We start from the raw sequence: 18,078 nt of genomic DNA on the forward strand, positions 1-18,078 counted from the left end.
ATTACTGAGAGTACTGAGAGAGAAGCAGGTGGTGTGTTGATGATATTACTGAGAGTACTGAGAGAGAGAAGCAGGTGGTGTGTTGATGATATTACTGAGAGAGAGAAGCAGGTGGTGTGTTGATGATATTACTGAGAGAGAGAAGCAGGTGGTGTGTTGATGAGAGTAGAGAGAGAGAAGCAGGTGGTGTGTTGATGAGAGTAGAGAGAGAAGCAGGTGATGTGTTGATATTACTGAGAGAGTGAAGCAGGTGATGTGTTGATGATATTACTGAGAGTGAAGCAGGTGGTGTGTTGATGATATTACTGAGAGAGAGAGAAGCAGGTGGTGTGGTGATGATATTAGAGAGAGAGAGAGAGAAGCAGGTGGTGTGGTGATGATACTACTGAGAGTACTGAGAGAGAGAAGCAGGTGGTGTGTTGATGAGAGTACTGAGAGAGAGAAGCAGGTGGTGTGTTGATGAGAGTAGAGAGAGAGAAGCAGGTGGTGTGTTGATGATATTACTGAGAGAGAGAAGCAGGTGGTGTGTTGATGATATTACTGAGAGAGAGAAGCAGGTGGTGTGTTGATGATATTACTGAGAGAGAGAAGCAGGTGGTGTGTTGATGAGAGTAGAGAGAGAGAAGCAGGTGGTGTGTTGATGAGAGTAGAGAGAGAGAAGCAGGTGGTGTGTTGATATTACTGAGAGAGTGAAGCTGGTGATGTGTTGATGATATTACTGAGAGTGAAGCAGGTGGTGTGTTGATGATATTACTGAGAGAGAGAAGCAGGTGGTGTGGTGATGATATTACTGAGAGAGAGAGAGAGAGAAGCAGGTGGTGTGTTGATGATATTACTGAGAGTACTGAGAGAGAGAAGCAGGTGGTGTGTTGATGATATTACTGAGAGTACTGAGAGAGAGAAGCAGGTGGTGTGTTGATGATATTACTGAGAGAGAGAAGCAGGTGGTGTGTTGATGATATTACTGAGAGAGAGAAGCAGGTGGTGTGTTGATGATATTACTGAGAGAGAGAAGCAGGTGGTGTGTTGATGATATTACTGAGAGAGAGAAGCAGGTGGTGTGTTGATGATATTACTGAGAGAGAGAAGCAGGTGGTGTGTTGATGAGAGTAGAGAGAGAGAAGCAGGTGGTGTGTTGATGAGAGTAGAGAGAGAGAAGCAGGTGGTGTGTTGATGAGAGTAGAGAGAGAGAAGCAGGTGGTGTGTTGATGATATTACTGAGAGAGTGAAGCAGGTGGTGTGTTGATGAGAGTATTGCGAGAGAGAAGCAGGTGGTGTGTTGATGATATTACTGAGAGAGAAGCAGGTGATGTGTTGATGATATTACTGAGAGAGAGAAGCAGGTGGTGGGTTGATATTACTGAGAGAGTGAAGCAGGTGGTGTGTTGATGAGAGTACTGAGAGAGAGAAGCAGGTGGTGTGTTGATGAGAGTACTGAGAGAGAGAAGCAGGTGGTGTGTTGATGATATTACTGAGAGAGAGAGAGAGAGAAGCAGGTGGTGTGTTGATGATATTACTGAGAGTACTGAGAGAGAGAAGCAGGTGGTGTGTTGATGATATTACTGAGAGTACTGAGAGAGAGAAGCAGGTGGTGTGTTGATGATATTACTGAGAGAGAGAAGCAGGTGGTGTGTTGATGATATTACTGAGAGTGAAGCAGGTGGTGTGTTGATGATATTACTGAGAGAGAGAAGCAGGTGGTGTGTTGATGATATTACTGAGAGAGAGAAGCAGGTGGTGTGTTGATGATATTACTGAGAGAGAGAAGCAGGTGGTGTGTTGATGAGAGTAGAGAGAGAAGCAGGTGGTGTGTTGATGAGAGTAGAGAGAGAGAAGCAGGTGGTGTGTTGATGAGAGTAGAGAGAGAAGCAGGTGGTGTGTTGATGATATTACTGAGAGAGTGAAGCAGGTGGTGTGTTGATGAGAGTACTGCGAGAGAGAAGCAGGTGGTGTGTTGATGATATTACTGAGAGAGAAGCAGGTGATGTGTTGATGATATTACTGAGAGAGAGAAGCAGGTGGTGGGTTGATATTACTGAGAGAGTGAAGCAGGTGGTGTGTTGATGAGAGTACTGAGAGAGAGAAGCAGGTGGTGTGTTGATGAGAGTACTGAGAGAGAGAAGCAGGTGGTGTGTTGATGATATTACTGAGAGCGAGAGAAGCAGGTGGTGTGTTGACGATACTACTGAGAGAGAGAAGCAGGTGGTGTGGTGATGATATTACTGAGAGAGAGAAGCAGGTGGTGTGTTGATGATATTACTGAGAGAGAGAAGCAGGTGGTGGGTTGATGATATTACTGAGAGAGAGAGAAGCAGGTGGTGTGTTGATGATATTACTGAGAGAGAGAAGCAGGTGGTGTGTTGATGATATTACTGAGAGAGAGAAGCAGGTGTATGGTTGCGAAGACCTGCATAAAAAACAAAAAACAAACAAGAGAGCCGGCATAAATCCTCCTATGCTGAGACGGAGGTCAGCTAGTGTTGGCGCCGTTCTGTTAACTTCCAGCTGGCTGTGAGGAAGACCTGTGTCCAGAAGGATTGACTCAGTAATCTTTTACAATGGCTCCCTATAGAGTGCCCTACTTTTGACCAGAGCCCTATGGGCGAGCTCAACACGCGTGCACTTTGGAGAATAGGGAGTCGTTGTGGACGCACGACCTAGGAGACAGGCTCGAGGGGCGGTAAGTGTACCAGGGGAGAGACAGGTGCTTGTGTGGGTGTCTGGGACCGAGAGGTGAAGAGATGGACCAGTGACAGGACCTGCAGTCACCACCCAGAACCCTCTCCCACACCTCCCCGTTGCCACTGCGACACCCCGGACCTCCGCCCTGTCCCCTGGATGTTCCAATACCAGGTGCATCCCAAAATGGCACCCTAATTCTATATAAAAAGCCACTTATTTTGGCAAGAAGCCTATAGAGCTCTCGTCAAAAAGTAGTGCCCCACACACAGGGAATAGGGAGTCATTTGGGACACAAGCCAGGTGTCCGTGGGAAAGTCACGTGTATTGAAAACAGTGTTGATAAAGAGAGATGGAGATCAGGGGGGAGGGGGTGGTTTGGTATCCATCATTATTCCGAGGAGCCTTTCACCTGTAATCTGCATCGTTACCACCACATATCAGTTGACTTGTGATGATAAAGTCGGACCTGGCAACAACAACAACAAAAATTAAGTTCAAATCCTAGTATTTGGAGGGGAATCGTTTTTTTTTTCTCTCCCATTTCTCTCCTACATTTTGAATGTCTGACTGTTTAGTTCTGTTTGTTTGTCAGCAACGACCAGTCAGGCAGAACAGCCTTTAAATGCAGCAAGTCTAGTAATTGTCAGATGCCTCTGATCCAGATATCAACACACTTAGTGCCTCAGTACTGTGGTAATCTACTCCCCCCCACCCCACCCCCCACACAAGCCTTCAGGGCCACCCCTCCAACACGGCCGGAGGTGAAAGGTCAAGAGTTATATGTGAGGGAGCGACACCATCTCCCCGTCCACCTGAAACTCCTCGGCCCCGTCGGGGGAGAACAGGTAGGTGGGCGGTTTCCACGGGGACTCCTCCAGACAGGACGGGTACAGCTTCCCCACGGAGCAGCGAAAGTCCTTCCCCAGGTCCCACAGTACTCGCTCAGACACGGGCTGCCTCAGGAACCAGCGGTCCAGCTCCAGATCGTACTGGTAGATGGCGTACTTGGCGCGCTCGTTCATGTGAGTCTCGCGCATGAAGATGCAGAGAGAACCCGGGAGGACCACGGCCCGCACGCACGGGTCCGAGTAACGCTTGGCAGGGATGTCGGCGGCCAGGCGCCACTCGTTCTTGCTGACGTCGTAGATCTCCACGGTGACAGAGGAGCCGTCGACGGTGCTGGTAGGCATGCGGACACCCGAGTTGCTGACCACGTGGAGCCCGCCGACGTAGAAGATGAGGTCGCCGAAGGCAGCGGCGGAGGCAAAGCAGCGACTGGTCTTCCTCGTGGCCATCTCTACCCAGGTGTCAGCGCGGGGGAAGTAGCAGTACATGAGGTCGTGGGTCATCACGTAGACACAGCCGCGTGCCGCTACGGACGTGGTCCAGTTCCAGGCGCACGGGAGAGGAGACGTCATGGCCCACTCGTCTTTCTCGCAGTCGTAGCGTTCTACGGTACGTTTGCTCAGCTCCCCGCCCACGTTGTCCCCCCCGATGGCGTAGATGTAACCCTCACAGTAGACCAGAGAGGGCTTGATGCGGGCACACGTCATGGGCGTCCTGGGCAACCAGGTGTTCTGCTGGGCGTCGAACCAGAAGAAGCTGTCCACCGATCGGAACGCCGCCTGCATCTTGCTGCCACTCTTCCTGTGGTTGGCGATCTGCCCGCCGGCGATGAATACGTCGTTGTCGGGGGTGACGAGCGTTCCCACCTTCTGAAGGTCGCCGGGTGGGTCGCTGAGCTTGTAGACCTTCTCAGCCTGCGGGCTGTAACACACCACCGTGTGGTTGGGACCCGTCACGACCGGACCCACGTCAGCCGGCCACTCCGAAGTAACCTCCATGAAGATGATCATCTCCTCCTTGGTCATCCCCAGGCGGGGTTTGAAGAACTTAGGCATGGACTTGTACAGGCCCTGCACTACAACAGACTTGTCGTTAGGAGGTAGGCCCTGGAACCAGGCGCGCTGCGTCACCTCAGACAGAGCGTCGATGCGGATCTGGCTGAGCACCGAGGAGAGGTACTGGGACCTGGCCTGCATGTTGTACTCCAGCCACAGCATGGCCGCCTCTCTCACCGTCTCCTCCTGAGAGAAGAAGAGGAGAGAATGTTTATCGTCCCATGGGCGGTAATTTGGGGATATTCCAGAAAGCAGGCCTATAAAAGGGATACTTTAGGATTTATGATTAGATGAACTCATACATACCATTTTTACATTTCAGAGCAGTTTGAAAGAGGTTGCTAACTAGCTCAATTGCTAACTGGCGTTAGCGCAATGACTGTAAGTCTCTGTATCTGCTAGCATTACTCTAATGATTGTTAGTATTAGCGCAATGACTGGAAGTCTCTGTATCTGCTAGCATTATGCTAATGATTGTTAGTATTAGCGCAATGACTGGAAGTCTCTGTATCTGCTAGCATTACGCTAATGATTGTTAGTATTAGCGCAATGACTGGAAGTCTCTGTATCTGCCAGCATTACGCTAATGATTGTTAGTATTAGCGCAATGACTGGAAGTCTCTGTATCTGCTAGCATTACGCTAATGATTGTTAGTATTAGCGCAATGACTGGAAGTCTCTGTATCTGCTAGCATTAAGCTAATGATTGTTAGTATTAGTGCATTGACTGGAAGTCTCTGTATCTGCTAGCATTATGCTAATGATTGTTAGTATTAGCGCAATGACTGGAAGTCTCTGTATCTGCTAGCATTACGCTAATGATTGTTAGTATTAGCGCAATGACTGGAAGTCTCTGTACCTGCTAGCATTACGCTAATGATTGTTAGTATTAGCGCAATGACTGGAAGTCTCTGTACCTGCTAGCATTACGCTAATGATTGTTAGTATTAGCGCAATGACTGGAAGTCTCTGTATCTGCTAGCATTACGCTAATGATTGTTAGTATTGGCTCACCAAACTACCTTTAGCTTTCTTCATACTGGACACTGAGACAAGTGCATCTGACTCTCGGGAACTAGATACAGGCCCTCATTGCCAGAATCTCAAAGTATTCCTTTAAGTTAGCTTATATATGTGGCTAACTCTTGGGTGTTGTTGTCAAGCTAATTATACCATGCCTATTTCAAAATGTTGAAGTTTATTTCAAGCCATTTTTAGACAGATAGCTGGCTAAGTCATTGATCCTGCTTGCTGGAACAGACCCACGCTTTACCGATGATAGTCTGTAGAATATATATATATATATATACTTTGTCTGTATGTGTATTAAGAAAAAAGGTAGCCACCTTCTCCACGTTGAGGTTGTCTGAGCTCAGTACGTCGACCAGCAGCTCGTGGGACAGCTGTAGGAAGGCCTCCTGACGGTAGACCACGGAGAACTTGTGTTCCACCATGCGCTTGGCACTCTGCTTCAGCTCCACGCAGGAGAACAGGTCACCGATGCTCAGCATCCGGACACAGTTGTCTGCGTGGATCTTCTTCACCAGGTAGTCCCTGCACTGCAGTAGCACGTCCTCAACCTGTGTGTGTGTGTGTGGGGGGGGGATTATTACTAACCTTAGTTGAATGAGGTCACTGGATGAGAGCATTTGTTAAAAAAATGAATATTTTTTTAAAATAAAAACATTAATTAGAGATGAAAAACTACCAGGACACCAACATTGTGATTATGTTAGTAAGAATAAATCACAATCGTTGTCCATTATTCCTATACATAATCCTCATTCGTTATTAATGCTCGGAGTCCAATGATCAGAAATCGGACGGTCAGTGATTAAGTCACGAGTAAGGTACTAGGTACTAGGGGCGTAAGGTACTAGGGGCGTACGGAACTAGGGGCGTAAGGTACTAGGGGCGTAAGTGACTAGGGGCGTACGGGACTAGGGGCGTACGGGACTAGGGGCGTAAGGTACTAGGGGCGTACGGGACTAGGGGCGTAAGGTACTAGGGGCGTAAGGGACTATGGGCGTATGGGACTAGGGGCGTAAGGGACTGGGGCGTAAGGGACTAGGGGCGTACGGGACTAGGGGCGTAAGGGACTAGGGGCGTACGGGACTAGGGGCGTACGGGACTAGGGCCCCAACATATACATCAGTCCATCATTCAAACGTTTCAGATACATGTGCCTCGGTCTGCGGACCCCAAACCAATCCGAATGTGGCATGCCTCGGTCTGCGGACCCCAAACCAATCCGAATGTGGCATGCCTCGGTCTGCGGACCCCAAACCAATCCGAATGTGGCATGCCTCGGTCTGCGGACCCCAAACCAATCCGAATGTGGCATGCCTCGGTCTGCGGACCCCAAACCAATCCGAATGTGGCATGCCTCGGTCAGAAAATCAATACAAATTATATGAGTCGCTGGTTCAGCTACTAGAGACTCATTTGGCTATACCTGCTGAATAGATATTTCCGTGGATCAGGTTGTTGGAATAGAAAAGCTCAGTGTATATGATCACGTTTAAATATCCAGGGTAAAGTTGATAACGTCATATTGGAGGACAACCAATCACTTGAGGCACACTGGTCAGAGCGAGAGGAGAAGATGACGCCAGAGAAAACATCGTTTTCAGATGTGGGTGAAATCAAAGTGGTGTGAGAGACAGTTGAAGTTGGAAGTTTACATAGTTGATTTGGCTACGGTGTAAAATGTTTCACAATGCCTGACATTTATTCCTAAATCAAATTACTTGTTTAGGTCAGTTAGGATCACCACTTTTTTGAAGAAAGTGAAATGTCAGAGAGAATGATTTATTTACTTTTTTTTGCCACAACTTTGGAAGTATGCTTGGGGACATTATCCATTTGGAAGACCCAGTTGTGACCAGGATTTAACTTCCTGACTGATGTCTTGAGCTGTTGCTTCAATATAATCAACATAATTTTCCTTCCACATGATGCTATCTATATTGTGAAGTGCACCAGTCCCTCCTGCAGCAAAGAACCCCCACAACATGATGCTTCCACCCCCGTGCTTCACGGTTGGGATGGTGTTCTTCAGCTTGCAAGCCTCCCCTTTTTTCATCCAAACATAACGATGGTCATTATGGCCAAAGTTCTATTTTTGTTTCATCGAACCAGAGGATATTTCTCCAAAAAGTACAATCTTTGTCCCCATGTGCAGTTGCAAACCGTAGTCTGGCTTTTTTATGGTAGTTTTGGAGCAGTGGCTTCTTCCTTGCTGAGTGGCCTTTCAGGTTATGTTGATATAGGACTCATTTTACTGTGGAAATAGATACTTTTGTACCCGTTTCCTCCAGCATCTTCACAAGGTCCTTTGCTGTTGTTCTGGGATTGATTTGCACTTTTCACACCAAAGTACGTTCATCTCTAGGAGACAGAACGCGTCTCCTTCCTGAGCGGTATGATGGCTGTGTGGTCCCATGGTGTTTATACTTGCGTACTATTGTTTGTACAGATGAACATGGTACTGTCAGGCGTTTGGAAATTGCGCCAAAGGATGAACCAGACTTGTGGGGATCTACAATTGTTTTGAGATCTTGGCTGATTTCTTTTGAATTTCCCATGATGTCAAGCAAAGAGGCACTGAGTTTAAAGGTCGTCCTTGAAATCCATCCACAGGTACACCTCCAATTGACTCAAATGATGTCAATTAGCCTCAGAAGCTTCTAAAGCCATGACATAATTTTCTGGAATTTTCCAAGCTGTTTAAAGGCAGTCAACTTAGTGTATGTAAACTTCTGACCCACTGGAATTGTGACGCAGTGAATTATAAGTGAAATAATCTGTCTGTAAACAATTGTTGGAAAAATTACTTGTGTCATGCAGAGAGTAGATGTCCTAACCGACTTGACAAAACTACAGTTTGTTTAACAAGAAATTTGTGGGGTGGTTGGAAAAATGAGTTTTAATAACTCCAACCTAAGTGTATGTAAACTTCCGACTTCAACTGTCTGGTCATTGGTCATGTCATAGCTCATTTGTAAACAAAATATGAATATACTCTTAGCAAACACTTAATCTGCAAAAATTGTTTTTTTTTTGTTGTTGTTCTGAAATGACCAAAACCCACTAAGATGCATTGCCCCCCCTAATCTGATAGTGGTAGTGGGGGGGGGGGGGGGGGGGTGTGACGTGTCCTACCTGGAGGAAACATGCCGTCTCATAAAGGGGCTCCACGGTGTTGTCGTTAACGGCCAGGTTGCCTGTATAGGCATATGTGATGATCATCTGCAGGGTGGCTGGGTTCACGTTCCTCAGGTGAACATGACTCTGTTTACTCTCAGACAGACCACTCATAAACATGGCCCTGAAGAGGAGAACAGGACAGAGTTACTCTCAGACAGACCACTCATAAACATGGCCCTGAAGAGGAGAACAGGACAGTTACTCTCAGACAGACCACTCATAAACATGGCCCTGAAGAGGAGAACAGGACAGTTACTCTCAGACAGACCACTCATAAACATGGCCCAGAGAACAGGACAGAGTTACTCTCAGACAGACCACTCATAAACATGGCCCTGAAGGGAGAACAGGACAGAGTTACTCTCAGACAGACCACTCATAAACATGGCCCTGAAGAGGAGAACAGGACAGAGTTGGCCCTGAAGAAGAGAACAGGACAGAGTTACTCTCAGACAGACCACTCATAAACATGGCCCTGAAGAGGAGAACAGGACAGAGTTACTCTCAGACAGACCACTCATAAACATGGCCCTGAAGAGGAGAACAGGACAGAGTTACTCTCAGACAGACCACTCATAAACATGGCCCTGAAGAGGAGAACAGGACAGTTACTCTCAGACAGACCACTCATAAACATGGCCCTGAAGAGGAGAACAGGACAGAGTTACTCTAAGACAGACCACTCATAAACATGGCCCTGAAGAGGAGAACAGGACAGAGTTACTCTCAGACAGACCACTCATAAACATGGCCCTGAAGAGGAGAACAGGACAGAGTTACTCTCAGACAGACCAATAAGGCTCTGGTCAAAAGTAGTGCACAAACAGGGAATAGAATGCTTTTTGTGCCGCTGCACTAGACTGTCAATCCCAGCAGCCCCAGTTGAACTCTCTCTCAGACATAAGACTAAAACCAGTGAAGAGATGACACCACAGCATGTTCTCTGGACGTGTCCTCTGCTCTGTGGCTCAAAACCCCAGCCAGCCATAGCATCCTCCCCCCTTCCGACACCCACAGCCGTATCCTCTAGAAGCGTGCTCCTCTAACACTGTCCACTTCCTCATTCCCCAGCAGAGCAACTACACTCATTCATACCGTCTGTGTATCCATGCTGTGCCTCTCTCTCTCCCACTCCCTCTCAATTCTGCTATATCTCAAATGGCAACCTATTCCCTTCAAAGTGCACTACTTTAGCCCAGGGGTGGTTTGTCTACTGCTCACATGCTCTGGATATTACACAACGCTGCAGGCATCCCCCTGCCTGGCGCCCCCCCTACCCCAGCTCTGCGGGTCTCCTTCACCAGCTCTGCGGGTCTCCTCCCCCTGCCTGGCGCCCCCCCTCCCCAAGCTCTGTGTGCGTGACAAGGCTTCCCTTTCCCTCTCTGAACCCGAGAGGGGAAATGCTTTGCATGTTGTCATAACGAGTGGCGTGTGTGGGAACCAGTGTAGAGCTTGGTCCAGCTTGCACCCTATTCCCTATATAGTGCACTACTGTTGACCTGGGCCCATAGGGAGTAGGGTGCCGTTTGGGACACAGCCATGGTCTAATAGAGGTTGCTGTTTACTAAGAAATATATAGAGGTGTGTGTGCGTGTTACTGTTCGTCCCCGAATGTCCTCACTCTTATTTATTTCACCTTTATTTAACCAGGTCGGCCAGTTGAGAACAAGTTCTCATTTACAACTGAGACCTGGCCAAGACTAAGCAAAGCAGACAAAGTGAAGCTTGCATCTCCCTTGGCATCAGTTATTGGTAATGCTCCCAAACAAATGATTGGCACCAGTGGTTCAGGAAGTATCCCTGGGTAGGCCAAGGCGCTTCGTTCAGAAGCACAACATTAGATGATTAAAGTGCTGCAAGTGGAAAGTGGAGTCCCAAATGAAACCCTATTCCCTATATATACACAGTGGGGCAAAAAAGTATTTAGTCAGCAACCAATTGTGCAAGTTCTCCCACTTAAAAAGATGAGAGAGGCCTGTAATTTTCATCATAGGTACCTTTCAACTATGACAGACAAAATGAGATTTTTTTCTCTCTCCAGAAAATCACATTGTAGGATTTTTAATGAATTTATTTGCACGTTTGACCTCTGTCATTGCCAACAAAGGGTATATAACAAAGTAGAGATAAAAAAGTATTTGGTCAATAACGAAGGTTTTCCACCATAATTAGCAAATTAATTAATTAAAAATCCTATAATATGATTTTCTGGATTTTTTTTTCTCATTTTGTCTGCCATAGTTGAAGTGTACCTATGATGAAAATTACAGGCCTCTCTCATCTTTTTAAGTGGGAGAACTTGCACAATTGGGTGGCTGACGAAATACTTTTTTTGCCCCACTGTATATAGTGTACTACTTTTTGACCAGAGACTTAATAAGAAAATAGGGTGCCATTTGGGACACAGTTCAGGAGTGACTTAATGAATGGTTTCCCCCAATAGGCTGCTGTACTGTAGTGCTGGTACGGAACGTTCTGCTGAAACAGAACAGTGACTCAACTGAAATAGGAGCTGTATGAGACAGTACAGTGGACTACGTAGGGGCCCCATAGACCTGTCCTCTGGTCAAAAGTAGTGCACTACATAGGGAACCTGGAGTGAACTCACCTGAAATAGGAGCTGCATGTGGCCAGGACCATCTTGTGACAGGGGAATTCATTGCCTTCCACCAGCAGCACCACGTCAGTCAGTAACTTCTGTTCGTAAAACAGCTTGAGCTGCTCCAGCAGGGAGACAGCGTAGTCCGTGTTGACTGGCCTACGCTCATTGAGATCCGACATCGTTGCATCCCATGAATCATCCCCTCCCCCAGGTTCAGTAGTCAACAAAGCCGGTAAAAGAACCGGGCTCCAAAACCAACCTGGAATGTTTTTTTAAATTAAAGAAAACTACCAGAGTCCCAGAGAGACCTCCCTGCTTTGTGACATCAGACAGAACACAGAGAGACCTCCCTGCTTTGTGACATCAGATAGAACAGACGTGTCCCAGGACCAGGTGAAAGTACTTCTGCAGCAAAACAACAACAACAACTGCAACTCCTCCTGTTCCCCACTGATGGATGAGAGCAGGCAGGGAGACCAATCAGGTTGGTTTCCTCTCTCAGCAGGGAGACCAATCAGGGGCCATCCTTTCAACTGGGCTCTCTATCTGTAGGGCGTTGTGGTGGTGTCTAGAACCTCCAGAGTAGACCCAGTCAGTTCTGGTGGGTCAGTCTCAGCTGTGTTGTCACTCCTTGCTCTGTATAGCCCAGACAGACAGGTCTCTCTCAGGGCATACAGAGAGACAGACGGGCAGGCACAGGGGACTGGATGGAGGTAGTGGGGATGGTGACACTGCTACATCAGTTCTGGGCTGAAAACACAACAGAATCGGGAATCAATCAAACCACTTTCGATCAATCAAGTCAGGTCCAGGATACAGAAACCCTTGTTGTTTATATAGTGCACTACTTTTGACACTGACTCATTCCAGGGATTTGGGTTTATTTTTTAAAACTATTTTCTACATTGTAGAATAATAGTTAAGACATCAGAACATAACCCATACGGAATCATGTAGTATCCAAAATAAAAAAAAGTTTAAAATAAAATCATTTTTTTATATTTGAGATTCTTCAAAGTAGCCACCCTTCGCCTTGATGACAACGTTATACTCTTGGCATTCTCTCAACCAGCTTCATGAGTTAGTCACCTGGAATGCATTTCAATTAACAGGTGGGCCTTGTTAAAAGTTCATTTGTGGAATTTCTTTCCTTCTTAATGCTTTTGAGCCAATCAGGGTGTTGGTAAATTCTGATTTACCACCCCAGGATATTCCCGCACAACGTGTATTTGCGCCCCCTACTGGATGGAAACTAGTGTAATGGCTGTGCTCAATGCAATGGCATTTATAAATGTAGATCCTTTCAAACACCCCGAACAGGGAAACAGATGCCAATCAAAGGTGTTATTACGTGCTCCACTAAGGCAGTTATTTATCTTATAACTTGTCCTTGTGGTAAAAAATTGTGTGGGTAAAACAAAGCACAAATTAAAAGTACGAGTCTCAGCACATCGTAGCACCATTAGGTGCCTAAACCCGACTTACCCAGTTGCTTCCCACTTCTTGCAAGAAAACCACTCGATTTCGTCTCCACGTTATAATGGCATTGAACATGTCACCCTCTCTAGGAGAGGGGGTGACATCGACAATTTATTGTTAAAACGAGAGGCTGCCTGGATCTTTAATTTAAAGACCCTTGGTCCCTTTGGTCTTAACATAGACTTTGATATTCTTGTGATTGCGATTCTGCTATTATACATATTTTTGTAGGCTTATGGAGCCAAATTGTATCTATGATCGTACACTATCCATATGTTTTTTTTTGCATGCTATTTTAATATATGATAATTAACCAATGATATCAGGCCACACCCGGCCACGATTACAGACACCTGTGTGTCTTATAGCACAATAAAAATGAGTCTTCCCGCAGTGTTTGTCACCCTGAAGAAAACAGCTTGTCTGTCCAAACGTTGGACATAAATATTTTTTTTTGCATCTGAGCTCCTAGAGCGTTCGGCTCCCCTTTATTTTGTTTAAAGTGTTTCACTCCGCTAGCCAGCACCTCGCCTAAATAGGCGTTTCTTTCACCTCTAGATTCATTTGAAGACACTAAAGTGTATTTTGATTTGTTTTTTTGGTTACTACGTTATTCCTTATGCATTATTTAATAGTTTTGATGTCTTCATCAGAAAAACCCTTGAATGAGTAGGTGTCCAAACTTTTGACTGGTCCTGTATATCTTACCACTCACAGCATTTTTCCCCAGAGATAAGATACTCTCTCTCCCCCCTCAGCCTATCAGATCAGCCCACATCCCTTCTGCATGAGAAAAGTGCGCTGTCAACAATCTGGTCTATCCTTGCAGGTTACCTCCCACCATCCATCCTCCTATCCCTCCCTCCTCTTGGAGAGACTCATTGCACTCGCTGACAGCCAGACAGACTGTTACGTGCCCGTCTAGCCTGACACAGGGAGAGCGACACACTGATAAAACCCAGATTCACTTGTTGTTAATGGGGAACTACTAAGCGCACCATAAAAAAAAAAGTTTTTAAAAATCATAACAGAACGAGAGCACAGCTTTGTAAACCAACACCACGCATAGACTGTCCCAAATGGCACCCTAATCCTTACATTGGTCAAAAGTAGTAACACTATGTAGGGAATAGGGAGCTATTTGGGACACAAACCAAGTCATATCCTGGATGACATCAGCCTCCATCCCTGGCACGCAAGGCACTTCTATTATCACCCCATTTGCTTAAAAAACAAAATGGTGCAGTCTACCCTATACAGTCCTACCAATGCCAAACTAAGGCAGTTGGTGACCAAAAATGGCACATTTCTCCAGGTTAACCATGTTTGCGTTTTACACAGGCAGCCCAATTCTGAGAGAAAGATACACACATGCATACACCTGGCCTGCAGTCAAACGTAGGCGTATAAATCATGTATCATTTGCCTCAAAACAGCAAGTAAACAAAGTCTGTCATTCTCAATGGATGTAGATTTTTTTTTTAATTTTTTTATTGTTCCTCAATGTAGCCTATTTGAAAAAATATTTCCAGCTCTCTCCCTTTCGATAACCAATCAGCAAAGTCGAAAATAGTCATACTCTGATCAAGTGGAAACATCATAAAATATGCCTACAAGATTACTTCTTATCCCTTAAGCAAACAGCCTTCTGTGGTGTCTGGAGCCGGAAACTGAGGCCAAGAATGTTTGATACAATGTTGCACAAGTTTGCTAGCACCAGCTTCTGGCTGGACCAAGTTAATAGTTGATACAACGTTGCAAGTTTGCTAGCACCAGCTTCTGGCTGGACCAAGTTAATAGTTGATACAACGTTGCAAGTTTGCTAGCACCAGCTTCTGGCTGGACCAAGTTAATAGTTGATACAACGTTGCAAGTTTGCTAGCACCAGCTTCTGGCTGGACCAAGTTAATAGTTGATACAACGTTGCAAGTTTGCTAGCACCAGCTTCTGGCTGGACCAAGTTAATAGTTGATACAACGTTGCAAGTTTGCTAGCACCAGCTTCTGGCTGGACCAAGTTAATAGTTGATACAATGTTGCAAGTTTGCTAGCACCAGCTTCTGGCTGGACCAAGTTAATAGTTGATACAACGTTGCAAGTTTGCTAGCACCAGCTTCTGGCTGGACCAAGTTAATAGTTGATACAACGTTGCAAGTTTGCTAGCACCAGCTTCTGGCTGGACCAAGTTAATAGTTGATACAATGTTGCAAGTTTGCTAGCACCAGCTTCTGGCTGGACCAAGTTAATAGTTGATACAACGTTGCAAGTTTGCTAGCACCAGCTTCTGGCTGGACCAAGTTAATAGTTGATACAACGTTGCAAGTTTGCTAGCACCAGCTTCTGGCTGGACCAAGTTAATAGTTGATACAACGTTGCAAGTTTGCTAGCACCAGCTTCTGGCTGGACCAAGTTAATAGTTGATACAACGTTGCAAGTTTGCTAGCACCAGCTTCTGGCTGGACCAAGTTAATAGTTGATACAACGTTGCAAGTTTGCTAGCACCAGCTTCTGGCTGGACCAAGTTAATAGTTGATACGTTGAGTTTGCTAGCACCAGCTTCTGGCTGGACCAAGTTAATAGTTGATACAACGTTGCAAGTTTGCTAGCACCAGCTTCTGGCTGGACCAAGTTAATAGTTGATACAATGTTGCAAGTTCCTTGCAGACAGCCTATGCATAGACAATGTGATTTATAGGATAATAATTTTAAAAATCAGGAAATTTTATACCTGCAATGTTTTTATTTGTTGGCTTTATATGTAGGCTACTTCTACATATTGACAATAGAAGTTACAAATATAAAAGTATCATATAGATATAATTTTGATTAACAGCATGGTATGAAGGGGCGGCAGCGTAGCCTAGTGGTTTATTTTACTAGGCAAGTCAGTTAAGTACAAATTCTTATTTTCAATGACAGCCTAGGAACAGTGGGTTAACTACCTGTTCAGGGGCAGAACGACTGATTTGTACCTTGTCAGCTCGGGGATTCGAACTTGCAACATTTCGGTTACTAGTCCAACCCTGCCGCCCCAGGGTAGCCTAGAGCATTGGACTAGTAACCGAAAGGTTACAAGATTGAATCCCCGACAAGTTAAAAATATGTCGTTCTGCCCCTGAACAAGGCAGTTAACCCACTGTTCCCCAGTAGGCTGTTATTGAAAATAAGTTATTTATTTAACCAGGCAAGTCAATTAAACAACTATTATAAATGAAACTTTTCCGCAAAAAATGTGCATATGAAAATCATAACTGGTACACAGATCAGTAGAAATGGAAGGATAACTTGGCACTCCACATGAAAAAGGTTACCGACCGCTGGTGTAGCATATTACCGGTAACTTCAGGATCTTAAATGGTAGAATCTGGGGACAGCCGTACCTTGCAACATTTGATAGCGACCATGCACCAAAACACAGTGTACTACTAGTTAGGATAATCACGTTGGCCATCTCATTTCACTTATCAATGTCGTGATTCGTGTGTTTATACCCTCCTCCCCACAACATGGGACATGACTCTGGCTAACATAAATATATGACCAACTTCAGCCTGTGTACTTTACTGTCTGAAACCTTATATGTAGGTAGCCAGCTGCCTAACGTTAACATAGCCAGCTAAAATCTGTGTTGTATTGAATTTAGAGCATTAACATAACGTTAGTAATGCATTTACATCCTTACTGATAGGCCACATTCACGGTCACTATGTGAAAACAATAACTGGTGGATTAAGTTGTTTGGATAATAACTTGGAAACTCATTTCACGGTGATAATTCAAAATCGACGTGTATACATGTGTTAGTTAGTTAGTTAAATTAGCTGGTTATCACGTTCGTTACCGTTAACATGCTATCTAACTAGGTTAGTCAGATAATGTCAGCTAACTACCTGGGTTACTATTGTTACTACTTCTCCAAAACATGGATAAGAAAGCCAGGCCTTCAGTGGATGTGGAAGATGACTTGACTAGCTACTCACCTTTATTTTATTTTTTCTCTCGAAATATTTATTCCGTATATATATATATATTACAATTTAAAAAAAAAAAAGCTTGATTACCAGGTCCTACGCAGTCTAATCGTTGCAGCTGTTAAGCTACAGCTTTCTTTAAAAACGTTCTCTTTTAGTTATAATGTTGGTTAGTTCTCGCCCCCCTAAATAAAAGCGGCAGCTGCTCTTCCCTTCCGGGTCCTTCTTGCCCCGGACTTACACCCCCCAACACACACAGAGAGAGAGAGATCATAACAACCAAATTATTCAGTTAGCTACAGTGATGAACTAAAAAAATATATCAAATTACGAATTTGAAATCTAAGGTTAGGTCCATATCGGTTTCCATCCGGCTCATAGATGTAGCTAAGCATAACAGGTAAATAACAAGGTAAATACGATTTAAGCGTTATTCCAGCGTATTCGATGCCGATCGGTCTTCTCTTGCTATTACAGAAAGTGGCAAGCTACGCAAAGACAGTAAACTAGATCCGGAAGCCGATTTTACACCTTTATACAAAACGCTGGCGCCGATGTCCACTAATTACCACAGCCAAAAAGTCAAATGGATTACGCCGTTAAAATTCATGAAAACATCTATTTGCTTTTTTTGTTGTCTTAATGTAGGGTTAGGCATAAGGTTAGCAGTATGGTTAGGTTTAAAATCTGATTTAAAAAAATGTATATAAATGGTAGAAATAGGCGAAGTTTATATAACTTTGTGGCTGTGGTAACTAGTGACGACCGCAGGCGCAGTGCAAAGACACCAGGGGCTAAATGAGGATACTGGGCATGCGCACAAAGACTCTCAGCGAGGGGATTTTATAAATGCTCCGGAGTAGCGTTAATTGCGTTCGATTTGAAACAGGGCTGCCTCCCGGAACCCCCTTGCCACTGTTCTGGCCGACAACAAAGTCGGTTAACAACAAGTTATGTAGGCTAAACACGTGGGGTAGGGAGTAATAATAATATATTTATGCCATTTAGCAGATCATTCTATCCCAAAGCTACTTACAGTCATGCGTGTATACAATGAGTTGCCATTGATCATGACTCTCTGTTCTATGACATTACAAATAAGAGTCATAAGATGCTCTGTAGCGGAGAGCTTTGTTAAGAGTCTGAACATTTATCACGCATCATTTGCGTGGGTTTGGAAGCATACGGACCTCCTTTTTCATATCTGTGAGAAATAATTACAACTTTATTTTTTT

The 18,078-nt window shown here is 45.1% G+C and overlaps 1 protein-coding gene across 2 annotated transcripts; it reads right to left on the bottom strand.

Annotated features, from left to right (window-relative positions):
• Positions 1–3,408: 3,408 nt before the first annotated feature.
• LOC135522947 (kelch repeat and BTB domain-containing protein 2-like) lies at positions 3,409–17,413 on the bottom strand. Of its 2 annotated transcripts, XM_064949670.1 has the most exons (6): positions 17,264–17,413; positions 16,853–17,079; positions 11,401–12,144; positions 8,748–8,913; positions 5,930–6,163; positions 3,409–4,769 (listed from the first exon to the last, which is right to left on the bottom strand). In XM_064949670.1, the coding sequence occupies exons 3-6, from the start codon at positions 11,571–11,573 to the stop codon at positions 3,459–3,461; spliced, it is 1,884 nt and encodes a 627-aa protein (XP_064805742.1). In that variant the 5' UTR covers positions 11,574–12,144; positions 16,853–17,079; positions 17,264–17,413; the 3' UTR covers positions 3,409–3,458. The 2 variants fall into 2 exon arrangements, with proteins under 2 accessions (XP_064805742.1, XP_064805740.1); XM_064949668.1 differs by having other exon boundaries at positions 16,853–17,413.
• Positions 17,414–18,078: the final 665 nt, after the last annotated feature.

Source organism: Oncorhynchus masou, chromosome 30 (assembly GCF_036934945.1).
Source record: "Oncorhynchus masou masou isolate Uvic2021 chromosome 30, UVic_Omas_1.1, whole genome shotgun sequence".
Taxonomy (NCBI): Eukaryota; Metazoa; Chordata; class Actinopteri; order Salmoniformes; family Salmonidae; genus Oncorhynchus; species Oncorhynchus masou.

Coding starts and splice junctions, on each gene's coding strand:
- LOC135522947 (XM_064949670.1), bottom strand. CDS start 11,573: ATGTCGGATCTCAATGAGCGTAGGCCAGTCAACACGGACTACGCTGTC. Junction 8,914..11,400: donor ACATGCAGCTCCTATTTCAG/GTGAGTTCACTC, acceptor TCTCCTCTTCAG/GGCCATGTTTATGAGTGGTC. Junction 6,164..8,747: donor AGACGGCATGTTTCCTCCAG/GTAGGACACGTC, acceptor ACACACACACAG/GTTGAGGACGTGCTACTGCA.